This window comes from Boleophthalmus pectinirostris, unplaced genomic scaffold (genome assembly GCF_026225935.1).
Source record: "Boleophthalmus pectinirostris isolate CB_2022bp ecotype Guang Dong unplaced genomic scaffold, ASM2622593v1 HiC_scaffold_10, whole genome shotgun sequence".
NCBI lineage: Eukaryota > Metazoa > Chordata > Actinopteri > Gobiiformes > Gobiidae > Boleophthalmus > Boleophthalmus pectinirostris.
In genome coordinates this window covers 10,909,988-10,932,765 of record NW_026570971.1, presented here as the reverse complement: position 1 = coordinate 10,932,765, position 22,778 = coordinate 10,909,988, and the positions used below count along the sequence as shown (strand labels likewise).

At 37.1% G+C, this 22,778-nt stretch overlaps 1 protein-coding gene across 1 annotated transcript; it reads left to right on the top strand.

Moving 5' to 3' along the window:
• The first annotated feature begins 26 nt into the window (after window positions 1–26).
• d2hgdh (D-2-hydroxyglutarate dehydrogenase) lies at window positions 27–18,854 on the top strand. The gene is given in 11 exon segments (XM_055158426.1): window positions 27–1,679; window positions 3,266–3,602; window positions 4,707–4,764; window positions 7,172–7,311; window positions 7,524–7,717; window positions 9,094–9,262; window positions 10,810–10,953; window positions 11,042–11,184; window positions 13,571–13,736; window positions 17,047–17,108; window positions 17,110–18,854. Coding segments are annotated over 10 exon segments (1,596 nt in total). The 5' UTR covers window positions 27–1,679; window positions 3,266–3,283; the 3' UTR covers window positions 17,311–18,854.
• Window positions 18,855–22,778: the final 3,924 nt, after the last annotated feature.

The window sequence follows — 22,778 nt, the reverse complement described above, 5'->3', positions numbered from 1 at the left end:
TCAGACTTGAGTCACTATTTTTAGGACTTGAGACTTGACTTGATAAAATGGACTAAGACTTGGGACTCGACTTTGACTTGAAGGTCAGTGACTTGGGACTTGACTCGGACTTTAAGCTTGTGACTTGAGAAAACTTGAGAAGAACTTTTAAATCTGAATTCTTTCTATTCTGACTGTAATGATTCACACTAAGATCTTGTCCAGACATTTAAAAAGGAAAAAATAACTAAATTAATTTCTACAACTCTCATATAAATACTCATATATAAATATACTATGATTTTTTTAAAGTACAATTAATCTTAAAAGTCAAATAAATTGCAAAAATCTAAGCTATATTTGGTACTTTGGTTTAAAGACTTGAAATGACTTGAAGCTCAAAGCAGACGACTTGGACTTGACTTGGACTCATGGGCCAATGACTCGAGACTCGACTGAGACTTACCTTTATTTGACTTGGGACTTGACTTGGACTTGCAGACTTGGACAACAAAGACTTGGTCCCAGCTCTGATACTAGTGCTCGGGGTGGGGAGAGTAGCCAAAAATTGACCATAAGTAAGAGTAATGTTTTTTCAAAGTAATATTCAAGTAGAAGTACAGAAGAGTGGTTCAAAAAATTATTTTAGAAATTTGGGAAATATACTACTCAAGTAACTTGAAGAGTAACTGTCGGAATATAAAATAGAAATAGAAATAAATTAAAATAAAATTTGACTTGAATGCAGAACAAAACATCAGATAATGCACAAAATCTGGTATTTTTCAAGGATAGACCCAAAAATTAGACAAACTAAATCATATCTGAAGGAGCAGCATAGGAAACACAAATGTGCAAATAATTTCATATCGTCAGCATAAAGCGTTTGTCACTAACCAAATCTTTTACTCAAGTAAGAGTACTGTTACTTCAATAAAAAATATCACTCAAATAGAAGTGAAAGCATGCTACAAAAAAGTTATCTGAAAATTTAAATTTTCTCAGGTCACTCAAGTAAATGTATCTGAGTACTAAGGGCTGTAGTAAGGGCTGATATGATTGGTTACTACTAATTTACATTATTAATACGTTTATTAATAATAATTTACATCACTAATAAGTTTATAGGCAATTAATAATAGTATCACACATAAGTTGTACTACGTTGTTTAAATGGCCTATATACTTTAACATTTAATATGCTTTCTATAACAAGAAGTCTATTTTATGAATTAACACATTTTAAACAAATCATAATGCATTTGAACCTGACAAACAAAAATCTTTACAAATATTTTTACTGCATTCATGCTAATACCAGTAACCATGAAAGTATATCAACAGAAAGTGCTTTCAAAAGCCAACGATTTATTTTACTGCGTACGATTATTTTTTGAATGAATAAGTTGTTTACATGCCGCTTCACGTGCCGCGTTCTTTTGCGTTATGTCATTGGCTGAAACGTGATAACCAAGAACTCACGTGATTGGTCCGTGTCCCCGAAGCGACGCTCTGATTGGCTCTTAACTCTTTGTCCCGCCCACCCCGGATCTCTTCCTGTTCAGGGGTCAGCCGCTTTCAGGTGGTAAAACAGTTGTAAACAGTGGCGTAACTTTGACTTTTAACTTACTCTGTCCTGCACAAATTCAATCGGAATAATCTCCAAGGCAAAAATGCACATTTTAAAGTGACTCACGGTGGTACGTATACAGATATTTTGTATTTTGCATGAGTTATTTACTAGTAAGCATTGACTTTGATCAGCGTGGTACTAAACATGTACTCAGACCATAAACTGTGTAAAGATAATTTATACACATATGAGACAAACATGATAAAACATGATAATGAGATAAACAACAGTCAGACAGGAGAAGGAGATGGTACCTGCTTAGATTGAACAGTGTTTAAGCATTTTTTTAATTCGAAATGTCCACAATATGCAGTAAAATCCATCTATTTAATATTGTAGCTGATAATTATAATAGTGATAGAATGACCAGACGTCTCTATTTACCAGGGACAGTCCCAGTTTTGAGCCCTGTGTCCCCTGTCCCAGCAGATTTATACAAAACCATTGATTCGTCCCAGTTTTATACAAGAAATGTTCCAGGTGTCCCTATTTTGGACCAATCTGATCCCTGCCAACAGTGAAGAGAGACCTACATTGTAATTTGTTTAAGTAAAATACAGAAAAGCTGCTTAAAAATGACCAAAACACAAAGAAAATGTGACTATACTGACTCACATGTTAGTCAGGAATGGGCTGAGTGCAGAACAGTTTTCCTTAAATGAGCACCAGTTTCACAATTTCCATTATTCATTATATACATATTTATTCATTTTAATTTATTTTGGAATGTTCCACAGTAGTGCTTTAAACTTTGCATATACGTGCGTTCTTATTGTAGCAGGGCAGCAGTAAAGAGGTACTTGGCCCAAATACTGCTAGAATGAAATGTTCAATGTTGTATGCTGTGGTGTACTACAAAATAAAACTTGTATTATATTTTAAGCGTCTCTGTTTCTAGTATTAGTAATTTATTTATTTATTTATTGAGATGTTTTTGTTATATATGTTTACAAAAGTTGGTTTAGTTGTACCTTGAAAACACTGCACTTACACACTGAATTATTAACAATGGGTTTTATGAATTGGCATCTATTCTCTACATGTTCCAGGACTCAGGGGTGGGAAGAGCAGCCAAAAATTGTTGATCATAAGTAAGAATATTGTTATTTCAAAGTAATATTACTCAAGTAGAAGTACATAATTAGTGGTCCAAGAAATTACTTAAGTAAAAAAAAAAATAAAGTATTTGGGAAATGTACTGCTCCAAGGAGCTTAAAGACTGTAATATTTCACAGTAGGGCATTAAACTTTGCAAGTATATGCATTCTTATTGTAACACGGGGTCACCTCTCCACAGATCTGACCTGCACCTTGGCTTGATGGCAACACTTCTTTGTGTCCATAGAGATAGATATGTTTAGCAGTGTTACATAAACGAGTTTCCTTCCTCTAAATAAGCAACAAAACTGTAGCGCTGTAACAAAATAATTTAGTAAAATATACCAAAAAATACTCGTCTTGACGATATACATTGATGCAGCAGCCTACGATATCAATACTGTATCATCACATTAAATAATAAGATAAATCGGTATTTTGATATTTTCGCACACCCCTATGCGATACTTCCTTCTACTTTTAATAACAAAAGGTTGTTTATTGTTGATGTATTGTATTTGTAGCTATATTAAACAAATACTATTCTTTTCTCAGCTTCTTTACTAACCAGACATGGCAAGGATTTTCCAGAGAGCATTCGGCCTCAAGTCAACTCTAAGATACGCCCAAGTGTCCTCCGCTCACAGACTCGCTCCCTCCGACTCTCCTTGCATCACAGCAACCAGCCATTTTTACCCGTCCAGGTGCAACACTCGAAATGTAACCACAGAAAATGCAGACAGATCCAAATCTTCACCCCCGGAGAGACTGCCTTTCTCCAGGGTGACTAAGGAAGACCTGGACTTTTTCCGGAGCATTCTTCCCGGCAGAACCATCACAGACCCGGACCTGCTGGAGTCTAGTAACGTGGACTGGCTCAAATCTGTCAGAGGTAACTCAATTTGTGATTTAGATTTGATTAGATTTGAGATGTATGTGTTAATAGCAGGATTCTGTTCAAAGTTCACATTTTATACCCGTCAGTTTTAATTGTTAATCGGTATGGTGATTGTCCCCATGGAAATATTAGTGTCGTTAGTAGTTGTGTTATTGTTTTTATACTTTAAAAGTCTTATATTGCAAAAAAAATTACTCTTTTGAGCTTTTGGTCATGTTAGAATGTAGTTACCTCATCAAAAACAGACCTGGAGTTGTGTTTTGTTTCATTCACACATGTAACCTTTCATTATTAGTGTGTCTACATCTCCAAACCTCAAAACGCTCTGTTCCACATTGTGACGTCATGTAGCGGTAGTTTTCAGATTAGCAGCTACCTTTTGGCTTTACTTCGGAAGATTTTGAAATGTTCCAAATGATTCTAGTGAAGGCCGTATTTAGTTTAAAAGTGGAGTGGAGCACTTCCTGGAGCATATGACATCACAAAGTAGAGCAGGGTTTTTTCTGCAGCATTTGTGTGTTAAACATGTGTGAATGAATTAACCAGTGTTTATTAATGTTCGCACAGTAATGCATAAAACATGTATAGAAAATGAAAATACATAGATATAATACAAAAATTAAAGACATCTTTTCCATAACAATAAACAAAAATAAATGTCACGCAGATTTTACTTGTGTCCGAAAAGGATTGGGAGGAAGTAAATACCTTGTTTAACCTCACCCCTTTTTTCTACTGTCCCAAATTAACAAAGAGACAAATGGACTGAATAAAGCTAAACACTTTATGTTTTTGATGAGGAAATTATACATTATATAACATTATACCGTAAATCAGAAAACTACAAAATATTGAAATGTGGACCCTTTAAAAACATAAAAAACAATCCAGTCCATGTGTTATGTAAAATATAAAATTTGAATAAGCAATTTCTGTTTAATTTAGATTTGATTTTACCTTTTTTACCACCTTTTTTGACCTTTTCTTTCTTAGTCCATATTTAAAACTAGTCTTGTCCTCATTTAGTCTTAGTTTATCCTTGGTTTACGCCTCTGGGTGATTGTGGGCGATTCAAAACTAATTCATTTTGTTCCACAGGTTCCAGTGAGGTGCTGCTACGACCTCAGACTACAGCTGAAGTCTCTCAGATACTCCGGTTAGTACTGAATGTGGTCATATAATACAACTCATTGTTTCTCAAAGACTGGGTCATGACCCTCAGGTGGGTTGCAAGAGATTTTTTTGCATGTAGGTCTACAATATACAGTTCTGTCTATACTTCTTGATCTGCTGCTGCGCTCTCCTCCTGCAGCCCAAACTGGAACAAAAACGCAGACAGGCCCACATATATCATTAAAAATGTTCAAATATTAAGACATGTTTTGAATAATTTTTAATCTTTTTGACATTATTTTATTGCCTGTTTTGTTCCAATATTGCTGGTTCAGTTGAATGTTAAAAAGAAAAAGAAATGGGCTACATTTAATGTCCAAATAGGCGACTTATGGACTTTTATTGCTGGTTAATTTTCTGTTTTTCATTGTTTAAAACTTGAGTAATACTAATTGCTCAGAGAGACACAATAAAATCTCCTCATTAATGTTCAATAATGGTCAAATCCAACTTTATTTTGTGATTTATGAATAATGTCTATTGACTTGGGTAGCAAAGGTTTGTGACTTTTAAAATATGGGTCCCCAGAACATTTTTTTTTGGAAACACAGGTATAACTAGTAAACACCACTGGATGATGCTTCAAATATTTTAGTATTGAAAACAAGAATTGAATGGGCGCTATGTAACTTTTCTGGTGGAAGCTTGTCCCAACAGAGACGTCATTGCTTTGCCTGAAATGCTCCACAGTAGGGCTTATATTTATACTTATATTTATACTATTTATACTTACAAGAAGATGATGCAACCAGGCCGGTTTTCTGTACAGGTCAGATCTGTTTAGAGAGGAAAGCACCAGACACGACTCTTTCTCATGAGAGCTCTGTTTAGACCAAACAAACAAAACAAACAAAACTGAAAACAGGTGCGGGCGTGATTATAAATGTTTATCACCATATTATTCAAATAGTAGTCGCTCCAGTGTGTCCAGTTTTGCATGTCCTTGAAATGTATTCCATTTTCGGGAAGCAAAGTAACCGAAAGCTCCCATTACCCAGTTCAAGTGTGGCCAGTTTTTAGACAGTAATGAGATATTATTATTAAAAATTCCAGTGTCAAGTGAGATTATCATTCAGTCTATCAAGTAGTCCCTTATAAAAATATTTTATACAGTGTTATTCTCTTCTGATAGAGAGCGAAGGCCAACTTACTTTTTCATAGAGTCATAATGAACCATGTTTTTCAGTTTTATGCACAGACTGTAAATATAAATGGACATAGGTAACCCGCTAGCCCCCCCGTTACAAATAATATAAATTCCAATTGACATTACGTTGAAAAATTCTCCTCTCTCTGTAACTATGGCAGTGAGTTTTGTCATTTTGGCCTTAAAATGTTCATATGAACCCAATCTATATGATCCTGGTGGTTTTGTTTTGCTATTTTCAGGGTTCCCATGGTCATGGAAATCCTGGAAAAGTCATGGAAATTAAAAATGTTACTTTCTAGGCTTGGAAAAGTCATGGAATTTTAGTATCTCTTTCACACAACTACTGCGTTCTGTTAAGTTCTCATTAGGCTATTATGATTATTTCTGAACGTCTGTGCCTTTTAAAAGAGTTTGTTTGTTTGTTTAAAAGAGACGACAATAAATGCAATGACAGTATTTAAAAAAAAAACAAAAAAAAAAAACCAGTACCAACATTTGTTAACTTTCATGTTGATTTTAAAATTTTGGTTTTAACTTACAGAGCTTTAAATGGACTGGCAGTACATCAGTAACTTACTGCGCCCCTACTGCTCAGGCTGCACCCTCTGGTCCTCTTGGTCAGGGTCACTTGATGGTCCCAAAGACCCGATTTAAAACCGGGGGTGACTTGTGCTTTCAGGCTGTGGCTCCCAAATTATGGAATTCCCTTCCCCTAGCCCTCCATGAGGCAGACCCTCTAGACTCTTTTAAAAAGCAGCTCAAGACACTGCTTTTTAGACAGGCTTTTAGTTGACTGTGTCTGTAATTCCTCTGTTCTTGTTTATGTTGTTTATTGCATTCTGTAAAGCACTTTTTTTCATCTGTGAAAGGTGCAATATAAATAAAAGCTTACTTACTTACTTACATTTCATATTTAGCCCTAAAAGTCTGATCAGTTCTGCACATGTAGGTGCCGTAAAGTCATGTAAAATTCACTTTAGGTCATGAAAAAGGCATGGAAAAATGTTGAAATTTTGTCAGTGAAAAACCATGGGAACCTTGTATGTTTTCTGTAAATCAATTCCTATTGCTAATACAGACCTGGGTGGGTGACGTCAGACTCCCTTAGTCCACGTCTTTATTCAGTCTGTGGTTTTATGGTTATGGAAACGTACCCAGCCCTATTTGAAGACTTTTACGTTAGAATGTTTACAATACGCACAATAATATAACAACTGCTTCATTCCTCTTGTAATGACAGGTACTGTAATAGCCGTAACCTGGCCGTGAACCCTCAGGGGGGTAACACTGGTCTGGTGGGGGGCAGTGTTCCGGTGTATGACGAGATCATCCTGTCCACCGCTCTCATGAACAACGTGCTCAACTTCGACCACGTCTCTGGTAAGTGCAGATTTGGGCAGCAACAATGAGAGACAATAATCCTTTGTTGTTTCATATCGGCATAAATGGCAACAAATATAACTACAAAATATTATAATAGTCGTCTAAAGATCCCCTATTATGCAAAATTGACTCTTGTGAGCGTTTAGTCATGTTAGAATGTTGTTACTGCCTCAAAAACTTACCCGGAGTTTGTTTTGTTTAACTTGCAGGTATAGTGACGTGCCAGGCGGGCTGTGTGCTGGAGAGTCTGTCCCAGTACCTGGAGGAGAGGGACTACATCATGCCTCTGGACCTGGGGGCGAAGGGAAGCTGCCATATCGGAGGAAACGTGGCCACAAACGCAGGCGGGCTCAGGCTGCTGCGCTACGGCTCTCTGAGAGGAACTGTGCTGGGGCTGGAAGTGGTGAGTTGTCTGGGACTGAAATAACAATTGCTACACAGTTAAGTCCGTTATTATACAAGGTCGGGCTAAATTACAAGATGAAGTTGATGTATTTTTGTGAAGGAGATGTATCTTTCCAGAATGCCATAATTATTGTCATTGTGGTTAATCTACGTATAGATCATAGATTGTGGTAACACTGCTATGAATTTATTATTAGGGCTGGGTATCATTATGAAGTTGCCGATACGATACATATCTCGATACAGTGCACTTTCATTTTGATACAATATATTTCAAATCGATTCAATACGGTTCAATAAAAATAAAAAGTAAATGATGGCTGTGATACTAAAAGTCTTTGTTAAACCACTTCTTGTGCAAAGTGAATATGAAACACAAACATTTTAATCATCAAAACAGTGAAAATGTCAAGTGTGTTGCATTTAAACAAGTTTCCTTCCTCCAAACAAACAACAAAACTGTAACGCTACAACAAAATAATTTAGTAAAATACATCAAAATATACTCTTCACAAAATATTGATACAGCAGCTCATTGTACAGATGCTCACATTAAACGTTACGATATATTGATATTTTGATATTTCTGCACACCCCTAGTTTATTTATTTAATGAGACAGGGACAGCGCACAATTTTTACGTGAAACTTAACAGGGGAGATGCATTGTACCAGGTTGTAGCACCAGTGCTAATTTCCACTCCACATCTGACCTGGGCGACCTGGGGATCAAACCCGGAACCTTCTTGCTGTGAGGCCACTGCGCTGCTATTATTGTGTATATTGTATAGTTTATCTAGAATGAATTAAGGCAATAATGTGGAAAACATGCCCTAACTATTCACATTTTGGTCTTCTGTTGGCTCATACATTATACATTTTGAACCAGTTTTTGTTTTTATTTTTTCTGGGTATTGTGGGTGATGCGTCTTCTATAATCAGACAACTTAAAGTCACAGTATGTAACTTTTTAGCCAAAATACTTTGATGTTTTTGTTGCACTGTAAAACTTGGAAAACTATGTGTCCTTACTTTGCTTGGACAAAGATTGAAAGGAGCTTGGATGAGCTTTTGTCCAGTTGACAAATTGAATTTCTCCTTTTGCCATGGACTCTACCGACGACTGAGGGATTTTACAAACTTACTGTGCTTGCGTCTCCTCAAACCTGACTCTTATTTGGTCTGGAGGAGGGCCTCTCCTGCTTGTTTCCATGGAAATGTCATTACAGACAACAAACTTATGCTCATTCAAAGACAGTGGCTCCCTCTTTTCTGCATAATTTTTTGGAAAACCAAAAACTAAACCACAACTCTGCCCACAACAGTCCAATCACTTAGCCCAATAAAATGCGTCTTTATTTCTTTTCTTGTGTAGGTTTTGGCTGATGGGAGGGTGCTGGACTGTCTGAACACTCTGAGAAAGGACAACACAGGATACGACCTCAAACAGTTGTTCATCGGCTCAGAGGGAACGCTGGGAGTCATCACCGCCGTGTCTGTGCTCTGTCCACGCAAACCCAAGTCTGTCAATGTGGTGTTCCTAGGTACGCTAATAATCCGGTCATTTGTTTTTCAAAATAAAACCAAAAAATCTAATCAAAATCAAAATGAAAAAAATTTAATGAAAAAAAAAAACGGATAATGATTAGTTTTTTTAGTTTTCGATTTTGTGTTGAAATGAATAATGGAGAAAACTGATAACGGACGTTTCCCCTTTCTGCTGCGATGCCGGACTTTTGCGCTGCATATGGTCTAAACCAGGTCTAAACCAGGACTAAACCAGGTCTAAACCAGGTCTAAACCAGGTCTAAACCAGGTCTAAACCAGGACTAAACCAGGTCTAAACCAGGTCTAAACAAGAACTGATCCAGGTCTAAACCAGGTCTAAAACCAGGTCTAAACAAGGACTGATCCAGGACTAAACCAGGTCTAAACCAGGTCTAAACCAGGACTAAACCCGGTCTAAACCAGGACTAAACCAGGTCTAAAACCAGGTCTAAAACAGAACTAAACCAGGTCTAAACCAGGTCTAAACCAGGTCTAAACCAGGACTAAACCAGGACTAAACCAGGTCTAAACCAGGTCTAAACAGAACATCAGGTCTAAAACCAGGTCTAAACCAGGTCTAAACAAGGACTGATCCAGGACTAAACCAGGTCTAAACCAGGTCTAAACCAGGACTAAACCAGGTCTAAACCAGGACTAAACCAGGTCTAAAACAGAACTAAACCAGGTCTAAAACAGAACTAAACCAGGTCTAAAACAGAACTAAACCAGGTCTAATCCAGGTCTAAAACAGAACTAAACCAGGTCTAAAACAGGTCTAAAACAGGACTGATCCAGGTCTAAACCAGGTCTAAACCAGAACTAAACCAGGTCTAAACCAGGACTAAACCAGGTCTAATCCAGGTCTAAAACAGTACTAAACCAGGTCTAAACCAGGTCTAAACCAGGTCTGATCCAGGACTAAACCAGGTCTAAACCAGGTCTAAACGAGGACTAAACCAGGACTAAACCAGGACTACACAAGGACTAAACCAGATCTAAACCAGGACTAAACCAGGTCTAAACAAGGTCTAAACCAGGTCTAAACCAGGACTAAACCAGGTCTTACCTTGGACTTGAGAGCGAGGGATGTCACCCGACAGTCTACGCGGGCGCACCTTCGGGCCCGTCCCGACACTCAGTCCTGGTTCAGTCCTGGTTCAGTCCTGGTTTAGTCCTGGTTCAGTCCTGGGATCATTCATTAACAAAATCGAAAACTGAAAAAACAAACTGTTATCCATGTTTTCATTTCGGTTTTGGAGACAAATAACAAAGAAAATAGTTGTTTTGTTTTCTTATTTTAGTGTTTATTTTGAAAACCGAAATAGCTGAATATTACCTGTTCAGTTACAGTCATTCATTTGTACTGGCACTGGTGATAAAAAAAATAAAAAAAGCAATAAATAAACAGCAGAATGAAACACTATAATGCTTAATTTGTCTACAAACTTATTAATTCAACCTTTTTACGTTTTAAAATGTATTGTCACTGTTTTTGTGAGTTTGTGAAGTGAATGAGCTGTTATTTATTACTGTATTATTTCAGGTTGTGATACATTTGAACAACTCCTGAAGACGTTCCAGCTCTGCAGAGGCATGCTGGGAGAAATCCTGTCTGCGTTTGAGTTTCTGGACAGTGAATGCATGAGGCTGCTCAACACACACCTCAAACTGCCAAACCCCATCTCAGGTACCGCACAGAGTAAACAACACGCAGTAATATGACACAAAACCAGAAATATGTATTAAAATGTTGGACTTTTTTTTTTTTTTTTCAGATTGCCCATTTTACATCGTCATAGAAACGGCAGGATCTGACCCGAATCACGACAGCGAAAAGCTCCACAATTTCCTCGACGAAGCAATGAACACGTCTGTGGTTACTGATGGGACGGTGGCGACAGAGGAGTCCAAAATCAAGGTACAAACTGAATATTAAATGATTCAAAAAGTGGATTTCAGTGCTGATTTCCGTTCTATTTACCATCAGGGTCACTCCACGCCAAATCTCCGAATGCCCCTGCCCGACCATCTCAGATTTGACAAAAAAAAAATGTTAGGAGGTTCACACACTTTCCAACTGGAAAAGTACCAAATTAGCGCTTCATCACAGAGGGTCAGTTTTAAAATACAAAGTACCCAGCATGTGTGGGAAGGTGTATGTTCGATATCAAACCTCTGTCTTTGAAATTGCACTTTCCACAGTCCTTCAAAGATACACTCATATTTGAAGAGGAGAATTTCCAAGCAAATTCAAGCTCTCAGAAATTTGTGTTAAATCAAAAGCACATGTGTAAATTCCAGATTCTACAAGTACATTTGCCAAATTTTAACCCTTGAAAATTTGAAGGACCGACCTTAGATAGTTTTTTAAATACAGCATCTGAAAGCGGCTCCTTGGAAAACTCAAAACAGATCAGGGGGGAGCTAACGAAATATTTTTTAATGACAAAGCTATAAGGAGTTTGGAGCTAAAATGTGGGACTTTTCCTGTGGGGAAAGTGTGTGAACCTCCTAGAATTTTTTTCAGTCAAATCTGAGATGGTCGAGCGGAGGGCATTTGGAGATTTGGCGTGGAACGACCCATCAAAATGTTACTAAAATATTCTCACTCATAAAAAATATATTTCTTTACATTGAATTATCCATTTTAACTAAGTGCAGAGGTTTCACTGCCTGCTTTGGCTTTTAAATGACTTTAAAATGTATTTATTTTCAGAACAAAATTCTGAAAAAAGGTTTATTGCCGTTGTCGGTGAACAAAATTCACCAACTAGGAATTTGCTCTGGTGAAATGTTTAACTAAAAATTATATTAGTTGACATATGAACTATGATAAAATAAAAGACATGCATGAAATACGGTGTTAGAATAAAGATTCTGACTAAATATAAAACCAAAGTATAAAAACATACAGTGTATACAGAATAAGAGTGAAAAAAATGAACGTATGTAATTTATAGGAGTGGGACAAGACACAATTTTCCTGAGACGAGACGCACCACGAGATCAGGTCCACGAAAAAGAGACGAGACAAGATTTTGACATAATTTGTAATAAATAAGAAGTGCAATTCATTTCACATTTCTGGCTTCACAATTTTTATTTATTTTATGTAATACTTTAGCGGTCATCGTAGTACTGCTTTTTGGAAGAGAATTTAGTAAGCAAGATTTCATTTCAATTCACTCAATACTTCAGTAATAGTAAACTTGTGTGCTTTTTTTATCTGGCTTTTGGAGTCATATACATTTTATTTGATCATTCAGGAAAAACTGATTTCATAAAGCTGATCACATCATGATATTAAAGGAACATTGTGTAACTTTTCTGGTGTAGGGTTCGCCAAATGTAATTTATAGGGATACAATTTTTATTCATTTTATGTAATACTGTAGCGGTCATTGTACGTTTTTTTGGAACTACAGCTTCTCAAATTGTATAACTCACCAGCTCTTAGCCTGTTTTTTGTCCAAGCCAAAGGTAAATTTGGGAGGAAAAAATCTCATGATAATTTTTCTCACGTGCACAATTTTGATCTTGTTTCAAGTGTCAATTCAATTCAAGTTTATTTATATTAACACATTTAAAACAACTTCAGCTAACCAAAGTGTTTCACATAAAAGGAAGGAAAGAACGAACCGAAAAAGCGAGTGCAATGTGTCACTTCTTGACACAACTGAACAACTGAGTCACTGCGAACACGCCGACAATCCGTTGGTCCCAGACAGCACCCTCCCTACACGCCACAACTGAACAAAGCCCAGAGTCACCGTGAACCACAAACAAACAAAACCTCTGACCCATCCAACTGTTGTGTTTCGTTTAAAGTCCGGGGCAGTTTATTGATGAAAAAAGTTTGAAAATAGACCATTTAATGACAGTGCGCTTTATAATCCAGAGCGCCTAATAGCCCGGAAAATACGGTATACAGACAACATGTGAAAACTACAATAAAAACACCAAGATAACCTGACTAGCTCGTACTAAATGCCAGCGAGAAGAGGTGAGTTTTCAGTCTAGTCTTAAACTGCGTTACAGACTTTCACTGTGGCAGCCCCCAAGCTGTTTCATCCCTAGTAATTTATTAACATATTTTGTAAATGATTCAAATACGTTTTAGCCATTGGTGTCCATAAATATTTGAACTTTTAAGACTAACATTAAAGAAAATTCTGCTAACATCATGTGGCTTTAATGACTTGAGTATTTATGTATAATCATGTATATTTATTGAATTAAACGTTTACGTGTGAACCTAATTGTGCCTGTCCTGTAATGACACTGAAGCTCTTCTCCGTCTCCAGGCCTTGTGGTCCATGCGTGAGCGAGTGACCGAGGCTCTGACCCATGACGGCTTCACGTATAAGTACGACATCTCCCTCCCCGTGGAGCTCATCTACAGCCTGGTCCAGGACATGAGGCAGCACCTGGGCCCCAGAGCGCGCAGTGTGGTGGGATACGGACACGTGGGTAAGAAATCAACAACAAACGGGGCTTTAAATGTCCAAGAAAGAGTGAAAGTAAAAGGGTGTAGACTAAAAGGATGTCATAAGCAGGAGAAGTTCAACAATCAACATAGTATGATTTCAAAAGTGAACATAGTGTGATCTTTGAGTGTTCAAGCCCTTTCACTCTGCTTCCAAAGGTTTATAAAGCAAGTGTGGAGAGACTATCAAAGCAGTAGGCAGTGGTTAGTCAGCAATATGCCACAATTTAGTATGCCAATAGTGTACCAAGAGAAGATCATGGTGTAAATTCAGCTTTTGTGAGTCAATGTTAAACTGAGAGATGTAGGTGGAGGATAAAAGACTTAAATTCTCTGACTCTAGAGTTTATCTGCATTTACCAGAACAGGATCATGTGAGAACAAAGCCACAACTGATTTCACTGTATTTTTGATCAGATAAAATACTGGGAATATGCTTAAAGAAGGCTTCTGTGTGAACAAAGTTAGAAAAAAACTGAATGCGCTTGGGTTAAGGTTTGTATTTTGTGGTCCAAAGCAATAAAAATGATCTGACAAAGGCTTTTTTTTGCTGAAACGTTATTTTAAAAATGCAAAAAAAAGCTTTTGGACATCGGCCATCTGAGTGCGCTATGCATTTTTTCACTTTTATTTTACTGTCCCTTGCATTTGCACTTCTACAAAAACTTTTGTGTGTGTTTTCCTGTTTCGTAAGGTTAGGACCAGCAACTCCTGATTCATCATGATGGTGAGGTCAGACGGTTTCACTTCGTGGAAACCATCTGACCTCACAGTGTTAGAATTTGTTCGCTAGACAGTAGGCGGGTACTTTTTTTTCATTTAACCAATCGCTGCTGTTTGGTTGTGACGTATGTAATGAGCTGCTAACGGGACTAACTGGTATATTAAGCTTTTCCCAAATCCCGTAGGAAGAAGGACAATAACGTCTTTCCCCTTGATAAAATTCACCAAACATTCTCTTTGTTCCGGCTTTAAGTCCTCGATCTCAGGAATCGTTGCCAACACAGAATGTATGTCTCTTTGCTGATTGGCTGGTGCATGAACTTGCACTTCTGAGGTTTTTGCGAACCGTCTAGTGTATTCTGATTCCTGACCTAGTCGCTGGAGAGAAATTAAATTGTGTTGAGACACTAGGTGGCGCCGGCCTGACTACATCTACCCTGGAGTTGGTGGGAAAATCCTTAATTGAAACCATATACTTAAATTGGTTAGTTTGTCACAGTGAGTTAAGAAAATATACTAATATTTTCTTAAAATGTGTGGTTTGACGAATTTTTTTTAAAGCCCTCAAATTTTCTCATTAATAATTTTGAATTCATACAAAGTAGTAATTTTACCTTTTAGTGAAACAAAGCTCAGGACACATTCAATCCAAACACAAGCAGATTATACTGGTCAAAAGTTTTAGAACACCACACTTTTTCCAGTTTTTTACTGTTTACTGTTGACCAAAACATATTCTAAACTTTTGATTGAGGAAAGTGTCCACCTTTGGCAGATATAACAGCTGAACACACTCGTGGCTCGTTCTTTTTACAATAGAAAAGATCAAATATTCTTCACAAAGTTCTTCCCAAGTCTGTTGCAGAAGTTCCCATAAATGTGTGGCACTTGTAGGTTTCTTGTCTCTTCTGTCCAGTTCATCCCAAACCAGCTCGACGGGTTTAAGTCTGGACACTGTGCTGGACACTCCAAGTTTTCAAACTCACCATCTTGTTCTTTTTCCCTGAGGTAGTTTTGGCAGAGCTTGGACTTGTGTTTTGTATCTTTTATCTTTTTTTTTTTTTTTTACCTCTGTCTGTTCAGTTTTTACCTTTGTATCATTTCAAGCTCTTCTTTGGACTTGCACGACTTGATTTGCAATAAATAACTGGAAAAAATTAGGCTGTTGTAAAACTTTTGACCGGTAGTGTGTCTTCTGTATTATTATAAAGTAAAATAAAAGCTATAATTGACTCTACATTAGTGCCTGTTGATTTTTCCACACTGAAATGGTGCATTATAGTGTATTAAAGTATATTACTGTACACACTAGTATCTATTTCAGAGGAGTCTCTAGTGACAGCAGCTATGGCAACCATTGTCACCAACTTATTTATAGTCCTCTCATCTGCCGCCTTTTTTTGGCCTTTAAATTTAGCAAGAAAAAGAAAAATTGTGTATCATCTTAACAGTAGACAAAAAAAAAAAAAAAAAAAAGAAAGAAATTCTACTTTAAGCATGAGAAAAAGACAAAAAGACTAAATAACGAAATAATAATATATTGTAGGATATATTTGTGAGAATTTTGTAATTTCTAATAATAGTAAATAGGGCAGGGTATCATTAAGAAGTTGCTGATACGATACATATCTCGATACATAGGCCACGATACGATACTGAGTAGCCGTCATTTTTGTTGATTGCCACTCTTCCTCTATTACTCACCCTTTATTTTCCAACTGGTTTTATCCATCTTCTTTGCTGCGTTGTGACAGCTGTATGTCTGGTCAAAATGCATTCTGGATCCCAGCGTATTAATTTACAACAGCTTCGAAGTGCGTCACAAAACTATGACCCCAGGACCCACTCTGATCTTCCCGAGCGTCCATAAGACTGGTCAAGAAGCCGCTACAGATGCATATCTCAATATAGTGAGCTTTCGATTCCATATGATGTATTTCAAATCGAATCGATACAGTTCAATAAAAAATAAAGCCTAACTCATGTAAACCACTTCCTGTGCAAAGTTAATCATCAAAACAGTGAAAATTTCAAATGTGTTGCATGAAAAAATTTCCTTCCTCTAAACAAACAACAAAACTGTAGCGCTATAACAAAATAATTTGGTAAAATATAAGAAAAAATACTCTTGGGGATATATCAATACAGCAGTCCCTGATATCAATACTGTATCATCACATTAAAAGATACGATATATCAATATTTCAATATTTTTGCACACCCCTAATAGTAAACTTGCATACTTTTTATAGCTGGCTTTTGGCTTTTTCGCATACATTTTACGTGATCATTAAAAAAAAAAAAAAAGATCTCATAAAGCTGGTCGCTGGTCACATACTCGAGGAATGGTAATGTATCGGACAATGTGAAGGAAAGAAAATTAAGGGTTTCATTGTTGTTTGATCATGATATTATAAATCATGAACAACTTTAATGTATCTTCTCACTATATGAATAAAGCTAAATTTTGCTATTCTGATATCTCTCATTTCTCCCTTTATAGGTGTTTGCTTTAACGGCATTTGTAACAACACATGGAAAAACCCTTTAATTTCTTGTGTATTTTTTTAGGCGACGGTAACCTCCACCTGAACATCACGTCTCCCGCTAAAGACGCTGCTCTCCTGGCCGCTAATCGAGCCTTTTGTGTACGAGTGGACGGCGGAGAGGAGAGGCAGCATCAGCGCGGAGCACGGACTCGGCCTGAAGAAGAGGAACTACATCTACTACAGCAAACCCCCTCAGGCCGTGACCCTCATGGGTGACATCAAACACATGCTGGACCCCAAAGGCATCCTCAACCCCTACAAGACTCTGCCGGACCACCTCACATGAACACCTCTGCAAATGTGATATTACACTAAAGGTACACTGTGTAACTTTTCTGATATTTGTAGCACTCTGAACTGAGTTTTATACCTCGACCCAAGACGACTCTCGCTAAAAGCAGCTGAGAAATGGCAGAACGTCATGATGAATATTTAAGTCTGATTGGTCGAAACTAAGCCAAAAATAAAACCAAACATAAAACCTTGGACTGGACGATTAGAATTTGAGTCAAAATCTGAGCATGAGCTGCTGGTCTTTTCAAACAGGAGACTCTCTTTTAGTGCTGCTCGATTATGGAAAAAAATCATTATCACGATTATTTTGGTCAATATTGAAATCACGATTATTCAACGATGCATTTATTCAGCATTTCTCTCTAAAAAAAAACCCCACATTGTTATTGATAATTTACGCGCAACTTTCAAATTGAAAATAAATATAGGCTAAAAATATGAACCTTAGAGCAGTTTTGTGATGTATAAAACAAAAAATGAATAAAATATACTTTGAACATGAAATAAAGCATAGAAAAACATAAATGTATCCAAAATAAACTATATATCCAGCTGTTCTACAATCTCTGTATTTTAAAAAATTAAATAAATATACTTATTTATATATAAAATATCCCAGAATTGTTAAGCTTATCATTTCAACTCGATTATATGAGTTTGGAGATCGTTTGACACACAAATCAAAATCGCGATCAAAATTCAGTTAATTGTACAGCCTTAATCTCTTTACAATAAAAAGAAGGAAAATGTAAACTGCCTTTAATTACACTTGTATTGATACATAATCTAATAGTTTAAATTAGAATGAGATATTTTATTTATGAGATATTTTAATTGCACAATAAATCTGCTTTGCAAATAAGAAAGTTTAATAACAATTCTCGATTTCATAATTTTGCAATTTTTCAAAATCTCTATTATTAAAAGCACAAATTAGTTGAATTAATTTGAGTAATTGCCCATCGCTAGTTGAAGCTTCAGACCCCGAGGAGTCAAACTTTTGATAATCCAGTTGAGAGAAAAGCACAGACATCTTCCTCATTCACAAATGTACAAAGTTAATTTTTCTGCTAAAAAAGCCTGAAGTTCGTGGCCTTGTTTGTTCAGGTTGGTGGCCACTTCATTTTGAGTTCTGCCCAAACCTCGATGCTGCTACTGGTTCACTGAGCAATGACACCTACGAGAGCTTAGCCAGATGGATTCTCAGTTTGTGAATTCATCTTGTTGGCCAGATTATCCACCATCTGCTTGTTTTGTGAGGTGATAAAAACACAGAGACAAACAGGTAACAGACCCTCCAGTAGAAAAGTTACATAACGCACCTTTAAGCACAATCAATGCAGTCAATGTGTTTTGTTTGTGTAATGTGTTGATTATTGATGCCGAATGTTGATTTTTATTTATTTTTTTCCCACATATTTATAAGAACTTGTATGTTTATTATGTCAAAATTTCAACTGGATGGTAAAACTTTTTATAAAATCATCATCTGACATTCAAACAGTTCCACCAGTGTAAAAACTAGGGGTGTCAAATTATCGCGTTAATTGCGATTAATTAATTACAGTCATATTTAGCGCGTTATGTTTTTTAATCGCGTTAATCTCATTTTTAATCTCTAACTTTAGTGTTTCTGTATGTGAGTTTCTTTATTATAAAATCTGTTTGTATGTGTTATTGGGACAACACACACACACACACACACACACACACACACACACACACACACACACTCACTCACTCACTCACTCACTCACTCACTCACTCACTCACACACTCACTCACTCACTCACTCACTCACTCACACACACATCACACACTCACTCACTCACACACACACACACACTCACACACACACACACACACACACACACACACTCACACACACACACACACACACACACTCACTCACTCACTCACTCACTCACTCACTCACTCACTCACTCACTCACTCACTCACACACTCACTCACTCACTCACTCACTCACTCACTCACACACACTCACACACTCACTCACTCACACACACACTCACTCACACACACACACACTCACACACACACTCACTCACACACACACACACACACACACACACACTCACTCACTCACACACACACACACACACACTCACACACTCACTCACTCACTCACACTCACACACTCACTCACACACACTCACTCACTCACACACACACCTACACACACACACACACACGCACACACACACCCACACACACACACACACACACACACACAAAAAAAAACACATTTATAAATTTTTTTATTTCGGTAATTCCACTCATTGTCGGAAACCCACACAAAAACGCGCGCAGTAAGAGTGATGTAAACGTCTTGTTAACGTTGGCGGTGTCAGTCGCACAATGGACGAGGTCGAAGAGCCAGTAGAACAGAGGCAGCAGTGCACACGTAAAAACACATTCGTGTCTTGGAACTTATTCTCCCGACGTGAAATATAAAAGAAAATAACAAATATAAAATCGCCTACAACTTAAATGTCACTGGTGAAAACAACCTGCATAGACTCATGATGTCTGCACTACTGTCCTATAGTGACCTGCCACATGAGGGGACACGCACACAAACACACACAAACACAAACACACACAAACACAAACACACACAAACACACACAAACACACAAACACACACACACACAACAAACACACAAACAAACACACACAAACACACACACAAACACACACAAACACACACAAACACACAACACACACAAACACACACAAACACACACAAACACAAACACACACACAAACACAAACAAACAAACACAAACAAACACACAAACACACACAAACACACACAAACACACACACAAACACAAACACACACCTTCATCATCGTCATTAACCTGAGAACGCGCGGACCACGTTTCCTTCCGTAGACACTGCGTGGACACCGACGTGCTCCCGTGAGCCGCGTGTGGATCATGTTTTCTCGCGTACGCGGCGTAAACCGCGCTTCCTCCTGTGAACCTCTAAACCAGAACTAACACCAAGACTAAAACCAGGACTAATCCAGTCCAGGACTAAACCAGGACTAAACCAGGTCTAAACCAGAACTAAAACCAGGTCTAAACCAGGACTAACACCAGGACTAAAACCAGGATTAATCCATTCCAGGACTAAACTAGGACTAAAGTAGGACTAAAGCAGGTCTAAACCAGGACTAAAACAAGGACTAAAACCAGTGATCTCATATATAAAGCATTTCTCTATCAATAATATTTTTAATATGGTTAAGGAAAGACTGGACTTTTTATTGTCTTTAAGTAAACAAAAGTTATTATGTTCAGATTTCCTCGTCTTTGCTACTTTACAGCAAACAGTTTCTTATTCATGGAGACTTGGGCTCAACAGCCAATTTGGAGAGATTTGTTAAACAATAAATGACTTTATAAAGTCACTTTTTTAAATCTATATCAGTCTTTTGATCTGCCACAATAGTGTAATAATGAATTTAAATGAAAATACCTCAAATTGAAGGCTTTTCTCAGCAATTTTTAGGTGAGATTAAAATTAGATTAATTAATTACAGATCATAATTAATTAATCTCTCAATTTTTTTAATCGCATGACAGCACTAGTAAAAACCTTAGTCAGGAGGAGTACCTAGCTGGAGGATGAGCCTGCTGGTTACTGTGATCTTTTTCTATATGGAGTAATCGTGAATAAATGTGAACAATGATTTAAAATACTATATATGGATCTTTGTTTTCCAGCTCTTTTTTCAACCTTGCAATCAGGGTGAAGTGTTTGTTTGTTTTATTGACACGACAGTGTGTGCTGCTCTGGTTAAGTTTGAACTTAACACCTTTTTGTTGGTGCATGGACACAAAACACATTATGCCACTCTTGTCCAAAGTTATATTACATTAGTGTAATTTTAGACTGATACTGAGTATTGACTAACATCGTGTTCTGACTGATTCATCAGCTGGTTTCACTTCGTGGAAACCGTCTGACCTCGCAGCATCAGGATTCATTTGCTTAACAGTAGGTGGATGCTTTTTTTTATTTTTTTACTTAACCAATCGCTGCTATTTGGTCGTGACGTAGGTAATGCGCCGCTAACGGGACTAACTGATATATTAAGGTTTTCCTAAATCCTGTAGGAAGAAGGGCAATAACGTCTTTCCCCTTGATAAAATTCACCAAACATTCTCTTTGTTCTGGCTTTAAATCCTCGAGCTTAGGAATTGTTGCCAGCACAGAATGTCTGACTCTTCGTTGATTGGATGATGCCGACACTCACACTTCTGTGGTTCTTGCAAACCATCCCTCTACTGTATTCCGATTTCTGACCTAGTCACCACTAGGTGGCACCAGCCTGGTCTTTCCCCAATTTAAAAAGACATTAAAAAAAAATCAATATTGAAAAAACACTTAAATTTATAAAAATCCAGCCACACTGATTTCAGAAGTGTTAAGCCTGGTTAGTACTTGACTATAGTACTAATGAATATATTTAAAGGAGCATTATGTAACTTCTCGGTTGGGCTTCGTTACCTTCTTGTTTCTATGATTAGCTCATTACTCTGCATTGAATGTTCCACAGTATGGCATTAAATTAAATTATGGCACCCTACCTTATTTATTCAGTCACAGGTGGTTTTATTACTCAAAAATACTTCAAAATTACACAGCAAATTTCTCTGATCTAGCCAAGATTTTGAAACTTATGTCAGGTTATTCATCTTGTTTTCAGATTTATTATCTATTTACTAGTTCTGAGGTGCTTCATTCTCATCTAGAGGTTATTTATTTTAAGATAACCTGAGATCAGCTGACCAGCTCCTGTCGTACCCAAAACGACGAGAGGTGATGAGCCTTTTCTGCCTCTTCCTGTCAGATTCTCTCAGTCTGTAATAAAGTTTAAGTCTAGACTGAAAACTCTCCTCTTTTCTCTGGCATTTAGTTCGTTAGTCATATTATCTTGGTATTTTTATTGTAGTTTTCACATGTTATTTGTATATATGTATACTTTTCTGTGAAGCACTTTGGTCAGCTGAAGTTATTTTAAATGTGCTAATATAAATAAACTTGAACTGAATCAAATAAAATTATCTTGCAGCACTACTTTTAAGTAATTTTCTGGTAGATTTAAGTGTTTATATCTTGCATTTCTTATCTTACAAACACTCACAATTTCTTACTGTGAGCGGGGTCGCCTCTCTCCACAGATCTGACCTGTAACTTGGCCTGGTTTTGTCCTTCAAGATAGAAAGGTAACAATATTCCAGACAAAGCAATAACGTCTCCATGGAGAAAAGCATTTGACGCACCCTCCACCAGAAAAGTTACACAATCCACCTTTAAAACTTAAAAATCGATGCCTAAAAATGACAAACTGTGACTAGAAATCACACGACACACTTCCATCTATCCCTAAGAGTGCAGTATATATTTATTACATATAAAAAGAC